This window comes from Eschscholzia californica, unplaced genomic scaffold (genome assembly GCF_041429995.1).
Source record: "Eschscholzia californica isolate CP2 unplaced genomic scaffold, dmEscCali1.0.p SCAF_1, whole genome shotgun sequence".
NCBI lineage: Eukaryota > Viridiplantae > Streptophyta > Magnoliopsida > Ranunculales > Papaveraceae > Eschscholzia > Eschscholzia californica.
In genome coordinates this window covers 31,236,066-31,245,320 of record NW_028238198.1, presented here as the reverse complement: position 1 = coordinate 31,245,320, position 9,255 = coordinate 31,236,066, and the positions used below count along the sequence as shown (strand labels likewise).

At 35.8% G+C, this 9,255-nt stretch overlaps 2 protein-coding genes across 2 annotated transcripts; one reads left to right on the top strand and one right to left on the bottom strand.

The window, feature by feature from the left end:
- The first annotated feature begins 242 nt into the window (after positions 1 to 242).
- LOC147566055 (thioredoxin reductase NTRB-like) lies at positions 243 to 2,693 on the top strand. The gene is made up of 2 exons (XM_086668148.1): positions 243 to 1,563; positions 2,348 to 2,693. Exons 1-2 carry the CDS (start codon positions 453 to 455, stop codon positions 2,416 to 2,418), a joined length of 1,182 nt encoding a protein of 393 aa, XP_086524274.1. The 5' UTR covers positions 243 to 452; the 3' UTR covers positions 2,419 to 2,693.
- Positions 2,694 to 6,629: 3,936 nt separating this feature from the next.
- LOC147566054 (AT-hook motif nuclear-localized protein 27-like) lies at positions 6,630 to 8,397 on the bottom strand. Its single transcript, XM_086652539.1, has 2 exons — positions 8,168 to 8,397; positions 6,630 to 8,053 (listed from the first exon to the last, which is right to left on the bottom strand). The coding sequence occupies exon 2, from the start codon at positions 7,926 to 7,928 to the stop codon at positions 7,035 to 7,037; it is 894 nt and encodes a 297-aa protein (XP_086508665.1). The 5' UTR covers positions 7,929 to 8,053; positions 8,168 to 8,397; the 3' UTR covers positions 6,630 to 7,034.
- Positions 8,398 to 9,255: the final 858 nt, after the last annotated feature.

The window sequence follows — 9,255 nt, the reverse complement described above, 5'->3', positions numbered from 1 at the left end:
CAGGAATAGAATTTATCCGTAATCAACTCTTTATTTCTCGTTACTTTTTTTTTCAAAATGAAGATAATGCATCTACTTTCATCGACTTTTAAGAAAAGAACAAAAAGCTTACCTTAAAGTGTTTACATTAATACTCTCTTGAAACGTAAGTTATTCTTAAACCCCTCAAGTTAGTTTATCACGGTAGATCAATATACTAGCCAATAATACAACATTTATGCTAGAACGTCTTTAACAGAAGCACGAATAGTAAATTTTAAGAACTTATTGTCAATCTCTTTCACATATGAATCTTTTGTTTTGAGACGGAAAGAATTTACATAGCTTGCATCATTCAAAAGACAACATAAATAAGGTTTTGTTACGGTCTTTACTGTCACTAATTGAAGCTAATATCTCTTCAAATTCCGAAGATATTTTCGCGCCATTTTTCTGAACATAGAGAGAGAGAGATGAATCGGAATCTGAACCGAACTCAGAGCCGGTATTCAAGAATCATATCATCTCTCAAGAAAGCAAGATCAAAATCTTTCGCAAGAATCTTCTCTACCATCTCCATCTCTCCTCCTCGATCTCAATTTCAATCTCCTACACAATCCAAACTTCCCCCAATCACCATGATTAACAACAACCTTCAAACCCTAAAAACCCTAGTTTGTATTATCGGTAGCGGACCGGCTGCTCACACTGCGGCCATTTACGCCGCAAGAGCTGACCTAAAACCTATCCTCTTTGAAGGTTTCATGGCTAACGACGTTGCTCCTGGTGGTCAACTTACTACTACTACAGAAGTGGAAAATTTCCCTGGTTTTCCAGACGGTATTCTTGGATTAGACCTAATGGATAGATGTAGAAACCAATCCCTTCGTTTTGGCACCAAAATCATCACAGAAACTGTTACAAAAGTTGATTTTACTAATTCTCCTTTTAAAATCTTCTCTGATTCGAAGATAATTGAGGCGGATTCAGTGATTGTTGCAACTGGTGCTGTGGCAAAGAAATTGAAGTTTCCTGGATCAGGAAATGGAAATGGTGGATTTTGGAATCGGGGGATTTCGGCTTGTGCTGTTTGTGATGGGGCAGCACCCATTTTCAGAGATAAGCCATTGGCTGTGATAGGAGGAGGAGATTCGGCAATGGAGGAAGCAAATTACTTGACCAAATATGGGTCTAGGGTTTATATTATTCACCGGAGAGATACATTTAGGGCGTCGAAGATTATGCAAAACAGGGCAATGAGTAATCCTAAGATTGAGGTCTTATGGAATTCGGTTGTGGAAGAAGCTTATGGAGATCATGGGAATAATAATGGTGGGTCTTTGAGAGGGTTAAAGGTGAAAAATTTGGTTAGTGGGGAGGTTTTTGATTTGAAGGTTTGTGGGTTGTTTTTCGCTATTGGGCATGAACCTGCAACTAAGTTTTTGGATGGACAATTGGAACTTGATTCCGAAGGGTATATCGTGACGAATCCAGGAACGACGAAGACGAGTGTTCGAGGAGTTTTTGCAGCTGGAGATGTGCAGGATAAGAAATATAGACAAGCTATTACGGCTGCTGGTACAGGTTAGTGTTATTTCTTTGAAATATGGTCGTTGAACTCTAAATACGGTTTCTTGTATGCAATTGTATGATTTCATATTGCAAAATGGTGATTGTTTTTCATGGAAACGTATGTGTCCTCATAATTTCTAATGGAAGCTCGAACAGACAACAAAGAAAACCACATTTTTTTACTAAACTAATGACCGAAACTTCTTCTTGAATGAGAACCGACTGTTATCATTGAATGCACATTGTCTCACGATACATCTTGAACAATTAACTTCATTGACACGGGCAACAAGTGATCTATACTTCTATATCTCTGTCATATCATTCATAAAACACACATACTTTAGAGTTCGAATCAAACGAATAAAGGCATTTCATACTTCACAGTGTGTCTTGACTTAAATGAGCTTTCATGAGTTCCGACATCTCATGAGTTTGTGCTTAGACATGATCTTCCTAATATTCGATTTTCTCGGATCGATGGATAAGATTACGGGTCTTCTTCATTCTGTTATGCAATTATTTGGACATAGAAGTTGATGAATTGTTTCGTGATTTTGCAATGACATTTGCAAACTTGAAGCATTCAAAATCATGCTGCTTTTGGGCTACAGATAAAATCTTTTAAATATTTATAGGCATTTGAGTCAGGGTCTAAAATGTATATTGAACCAAAACTTGAGCTAGTTTTAAGCTCAAAATCTGACTCAATGTACGCGTCGTTTATGCTAACAAGTAATTTATAGCTCGAAAAGTCGTCTTAATCTCTTTTAACTCGAAATCTTTTATGGTGAAGGATGTATGGCAGCCTTGGAAGTGGAACACTATCTACAGGAGATTGGATCGCAAGACGGAAAGAGAGATTAATTACTATCTCCATATCACTCTTCAGCTTAACATGGATCCTAAGATAAGATGAGACGGCTGTTATGTGACATGTAAGTCTCTATTTCTTTTTCTGTACAATGTATGTGTCTATCAAACACTAATTACTAAAGAAAAAATAGCCATTACAAAACAAAAATTCGAGGGACGGGTTTCCCTCAAAAAATGTACATTATTTCATTACTATAGTACTACCATGAAAAGGAATGTAATTTGTGTTTCATAACTATAAAAGGAAATAATATGTTCTCGTCGAAGCTGATCTTCTGTATATCTTTACAAATTCAAAGTAATCATAATTTCTAGATTCGTATGTCTCTATTGTGAAATATCCATGATATAAGCAGTCCTTATAAGTTTACTACTACATAATGTGACATGTAAACAGAATTGTTAACAGATGTAAGTAGATATTTACATGCTTTGGGTTATCAGAGTAAGCAAGATAACAATTAGCAAACTAGATCCTTGTGTCTTATTACGTTGTCTCGCGTATAAGTGGGAAATGGGGTGGATTAGGCAAGGTGCACACGGCTAGAATTTCATCGAGCATGACAGTTTTAAATTTTGAACAATAGAGCTTTTAGGCAGGCATGAGCGGGGAATTGCCTATGCCCATTGCCCGCACAAGCCCGGAAAAAATGCTGAGCCTGGCGGGCTCTGGCCGGTGTGGGAACAAAAACAGGTAGAGGAAACACAAATGAGTGCCTCTAAAGGCGCCCCATCCTTTTGCTCGTAGCCCATCCCTCTCTTGGCACTCCGTGTGCGCCTCGGACTAGAGTAAGTCAGTGCTCTTCAAGCCCACCACTAATCAGGTTCAGTCTGAGTGCCCTCGGACTGCCCCAATCCGTAGGGCGTGAAGAGGGAGAGAGAGGCTTAATAGTAAAACGGGGGTGCCTAGCTACCAAAAGTAAATGAAAGAAAGAAAAGAGGAGTTTTGCCCCCAATTTGTAACATCTGAGTGAGTCAGAGTAGTGATATATCTGTGATTATCTAAACCTAATTAATATGAAGAAAACATCTCATGATTCTCAGTCAACAATCACATCTACTTTAAAAGTCTTCACGTGAGTCAGTTCATTGTTGGTTTTGTTGTCGAAACATTGTATCTGTCACAAATGAATCTAATCCAAATGAAGTAAATTCTACTAGAAATATGACAAGTCTATTTTGAACAGATTCACAACTTTTAAGATCAACTTGGAAAGAAAACCTAATAGTTCCTATTTAAGCTATAGTAAGGACATAAGTGACGAGGACATTCTTGATAACAATGTGGGTCTAACTTTTAGATAGAATTGTAATGAAAATCTTCCCTATATCTCTCTACATAATTAGGGGGGTAGTGGATAGGGATTTAGAAGGACATTCGTGGACAAAATGTCTCGTAGACATTTTAAGACATTTCGAGACATTTATCTGTAGACAAAGTGTCTTTATAGACATTTCAAGACATTTGATTCATGGTTATGGACATTTCAAGACATTTGGTTTATAGACAAAATGTTTTGGAGACAAAATGTTTTAGAGACATTTCAACATATTGAATCCATGGACAAAATGTGTAGTGGATATTATTATTGTTACTTTTTTATTATTATTATTATTATTATTATTATTATTATTATTATTATTATTAATATTAATATTATTATTATTATTATTATTATTATCTCATCATGGATGACAATTGGTAACCATTTATTTATTTAATTTTATCATTATCGTTTAATCATATGAAATAATATATTTGTACCACTATTTCAAAAATATATTTTTCGGCTTTCGTAGACATTCGTAGATATCTGTGGACATTGATCAACAATTGGTAGACATATAATAAGATAATAATAATATAACATAGTAATATAATAATAAGATAATATTATAAAATATAATAATAATAATACAATAATATAATAATATAATAATAATAATAATAATAATACAATAATATAGTAATATTAGAAAATAATGTAATAATAATAGGATAATAATAATATAATATAGTAATATGATAATAATATCATTATTACTATAATATAATAATAATATAATATAGTAATAATATAATATAATAATAATACAATAATATAGTAACATATAATAAAATAATAATAATATAGTATAATAATATAATAATAAGATAATAATAAGATAATATTATAATAATATAATAATAGTATAATATAGTAATGGTAATAATATCATTATTACTATAATAAAGTATTATAATAATTAATATTTTTATATATTATTTATTATAAATTATTTAATCTAATTTGATAATAATAATTATTTTTATCTTTCTTAATGACATGTCCACAAGTGTCTTCCATATTTTGAGAGACATTTTCTCTCCAAAAGCTCTCCAAATGTCCCCAACCAATAACACAGATTTTGAGGGACATTGCCATGTCCCTCAAAATCCCCAACCACTACCCCCCCTAGTGTTTGGTGACTTTAAGTCCATAATGTCGTATCAAATTTATTAATGATCAATTAATATCTAAAATTAGTGGCAAATGTCCTAGTTGTCATCACTATGGTCTTTTTTCCTCGCCAAATATGTGTATTTTATTTCGTGTTCCTAAGACGTGATGTAGGAATTGATGTGACATTTTTTTACCCGTCATAATACTCAAGTGAGATTCTAATAAAATAGATAAAGACGAGTCAAATTTAGATATATTAATTTCTAACATTTGGAAGAACTCCCTTAGACAAGGTACAATGAGCTTGGGCTGATTTAGTATTTTAGTTTCCAATTGAATTATTAAACTAGATAATATTACTCACTTTTTGTAGAATAATAAACAAATATTATAATACTTTTTTCTCCTCTACTTTTTAATGCTTCTTTATTAGTTTCACAAGGCATATTGATGGAGGAAATTGTTAATAAAAACATCAACTTATGCTTTTAGCAACCCTAGATATACTTTATGCTCTTGTATTTGTAATTACTCTTTGTATATTCATCTAATATTTTCTTAAGCAACCTTGTACATGTGAAAAAAGTGCAACTTATACCTTTCTAATCTTGAAAAGAGTGTCTCATTGTTTAGTTTTATATGATTAAAAATAAGTGACAGTATGCCCAAAAAGTGGGTGAAAATCCGGTCGAAACTTAAGTGGGCGGCGGATTTCGCCAACCCTTAAGACTTCGTCGGACAAACTATCATTTTTGTTAAAGAAAAACCTATCTAGAGGTCAGTATTTCACGAAACAAGAAATAACTAGTAGTTAATAGGCTTCACTAATTTACTTAGCAAATATTAACACTTGAACATTTCTAAGCCAAGTTTTGGGGTTTAAACATCATTAAGACATGGGTTAGTAGAAGCCCTAACTTCAAAGACATGCAAATGAAAAAAAAAGAAAGAAAGACTGAAAAAAGGACAAAGACAATCCCAATTTTCCAAACAAGAAAACCAGCATTCTGGTCTAAAAAAATTTCTAGTTTCAAGATTATTATTACAAAATTCCAACAATGTTTTTCAAACTTCTTGGGAAGTGAGGTTTTCACATCTTTTTTTGGCATAAACTAGGAACTCTTTGGGACCTTAATTCACCAATTCTTTTCCCCCTAATTAAAGGCAACAAAATTTATACTAAAAGATGTCAAAATTTTGCAAGTTGGGTTTTAATTCACCTCAACAGTTTTTTAAACTTAGCTAAGTAACTGACATTAGAACTGTAACGCCTGGCTTGGTCAACATATCTGAGATTTTCTAAGTTTTGGAGAGAGGAAGTGCAACAAGCCAACAAATGCTTTCAACTCCCACCATTATCAAAAAGAAATATGACCCTGTCTCCGGCCACTGTGGCCAGTCAATTCCGGCCGGGTGACATGGTCGGAAGACTTTCTCATCTCTCCCGGCAAAATCACCCAGCCAGGATTTACCTGGGAGAGTGGCCAGGTTTTGATTGAGCAGTAACATGTACAACTTTTTCATCGACCCGAATTCGAATATTAGGGCGTAAAATAAATTGTTTTGTGAAGATAAAAGGTTGATGGTTTGGGACATAAAATTAGATTTATCTCTTCTTAAGACCTAGGGTTTTCTGATTTCACTACATCAGTGATGAACTGCTAGGTTTGGTTCATTAACAGAAAATTCTTCAATTAGCTAGGTTGCTTAGCTAGTTGTAAGAATGTCAAACCCTAATTAACAAGGAAAATATCATCATACTGAAACCAGACTCAAATTAATGGAAATTAAACCAAACCCTAGAAATGTGGAAGTTACCCATAAAAAAAAGAAGAAGAGAATCTGTGATTCTTACATGAATTTGAAAAGTTACTAACCTTGAGAAAAGTCTGTAAATCTATTGCTTCTGTTCATATACATTAGGGTTTAAGATGGGGATCTTGTTGTAGAAAGAACACATGATGATATTCATATAGTAATAACAGCTAGTACTCCTCCTCCACTTCAAAATCATCATCATCATCTTCTCTCCTTCCTGAAACAGCTCTGAAGATCCATTTCTTCTCTCTATACAACAATCACTCAAAACAAGTCCTATTAGCTGGAAGACTAAAATCAAACATCAACTGATCATTGAAAACATTTCAAGAACAAACTCCCCATTCATGATCCAAAAGGAGGCCTAGTAGCAGAACCACCACTCCATCCCAAACCATCACCACCAGGTGGAAACTGATAATTTACTCCCAAATTATATGTAGAAGCTCCACCACTACCACCACCAGCAGCACCACCACCACCAGTAATATCGGATGACTGAGACGCGGTTGGGTTAACCTGCGGCACTGGCGATTCCTCATCTTCCTCCTCCAACGGTAACCGATCGAAAACTGCGTTCGCAAATGAAGCTGCCATCAAGACTACTGGCCCTGCAGCCACTAGTGGTGGTACTACACTTCCTCCCACAACTTGCCCTTGTCCACCAGCCAAAAATATAGTTAATCCACCTGAACCTGGTGGTGCTGGAGGAGGAAGAACAGTGCCAGTAAGTTGAAGTATCTCAAACCTTCCATGTAGTGTAACAACACTTCCGGCGGGTGTTGTTGGCTGTCGTAAGGTTACATTCACGACAGTTCCTCCACCGCTTAGAACACAAACACCTCTACCCCTTCGTCTCGCGTAATTTGATATACTTTCTATGATATCAGAACCAGGAGCAACTTCAAGAACATGAGAATGAAGAGAGTTAGGGCTATCCCTAGTGACAATTATGGGTGGTTTAGGTTTGTTTTTGGAACCGGCAGGTCGTCCTCTAGGTCGTCGACCACCACTGGAGTTAGGGGTTCCACCACCAGAGCTTGTTGTTACAGTTACAGCTAGGTCATGTTGCTTTTCTTCATCTTCTTCAGGTGAAGATGATTCTTTGGAAAATGGGTTTTGGGTTGTTTGATTTTGTTGTTGCTGTTGGTGGTGGAGGTGGTGGTGATGAGATTCAGCTGCTGGTCTGAAGAGGTGGTGGACATAGTGAGAACCTTGGTTTGATCCTGAACCTGCCATTAACACATTGATGATCTATGGGTTCTTGTTCTTGGTCTTGAATGATAGAAATCCCACCTCAAGAGCTAGCTAATCTAACAAAATAAGGGTTTATAATGGAGTATCTAGCTAGCTCTTTCAATTCTCTGAAGAATTAAAGAGTAACCAATAATCATGAAGACTTTTTTTTGGGTCAAAGATAAAATACATAGTTACTTAAATCTATCTATATGACAGCAATAAGGGAAGCAGATTCTTACTAGAAGTGATTCTTCTGTCGAGAAAGAAGCACACTTTTTAAGATGGCTTCTTTTTGACAGTCCATTAAGGAGCCCTAGCTCTGAGAAAGAAATGACGGTTGAAGGCGGCTTCCTGATACAGAGAAAGAGAGAGTGAGAGAGAGAGAGACTGTCCAAAAGCTGAAGAAGTTATTATAGTGGAAGCTCTTGGCAAAAGGTATTGAAGTGAAAAAGAAAAGAAAGTTGAAACAATTCAATAGATACCGTAAAACAGGATGGTTGTATACCAATCCCTTGTATTATATTTATACTACTAGGGTTTACAATTAAACGGAAACTATACATAATAAGGGATATACATAAAGGAAAGACTTGATATACAAGAAATGTAAGACTATCTCAAAGGATATTCCCAAGATTGTTACTTGGGTGAGACTCTAACCGAGTCCCACCGGTTCACTGTCATTACCCTCCCGCAAATTGAACGCCGGACTGGACCGGAGATTCAATTTGGGACAAAGATCCAGGAAACGCCAATGAGAAAGACTTTTGGTGAGAATGTCGTCCAACTGATCCTATGACGGAACAAACTTGATAAGAAGAGAACCATCCGCCACCTTTTCTCTAACGAAGTGGTAATCCAAAGCAATGTGCTTAGATTTGCCATGAAACACCGGATTTGCAGTCATTTGAATCGTACTTTTGTTGTCACAGAAAATTCGAGCAGGTGAAGTTACTGAGATACCAAGTTCCATGAGAACAAAACCTATCCACGTCAAGTCAGCAGCCGTAGCAGCAACAACTCGATATTCAGCTTCAGAGCTCGAGCGAGAGATTGTAGGCTGCTTCTCGTCACTCCAAGCAATTAAATTTGAGCCCAGAAAAATAGAAAAACCTGTAGTGGAGCGACGAGTGTCAGGACACCCAGCCCAATCAGCATCAGAGTACGCCTAAAGAGAAGTACTAGAAGAATCCTTATAAATTTGTAAACCAAGATGAATAGTGCCCTTGAGATAGCGAAGAATTCGTTTCACCGCCTGAAAGTGATCCTGAGTCGGGGCATGCATAAACTGACATGCCATGTTAACGGAGAATGCAAGATCTGGTCT

Excerpts from the sequence above, each read along its gene's own strand:
- LOC147566055 (XM_086668148.1), top strand. The coding sequence starts at position 453 with ATGAATCGGAATCTGAACCGAACTCAGAGCCGGTATTCAAGAATCATA. Across the intron at positions 1,564-2,347 it reads TATTACGGCTGCTGGTACAG|GATGTATGGCAGCCTTGGAA; the intron begins GTTAGTGTTATT and ends TTTATGGTGAAG.
- LOC147566054 (XM_086652539.1), bottom strand. The coding sequence starts at position 7,928 with ATGGCAGGTTCAGGATCAAACCAAGGTTCTCACTATGTCCACCACCTC.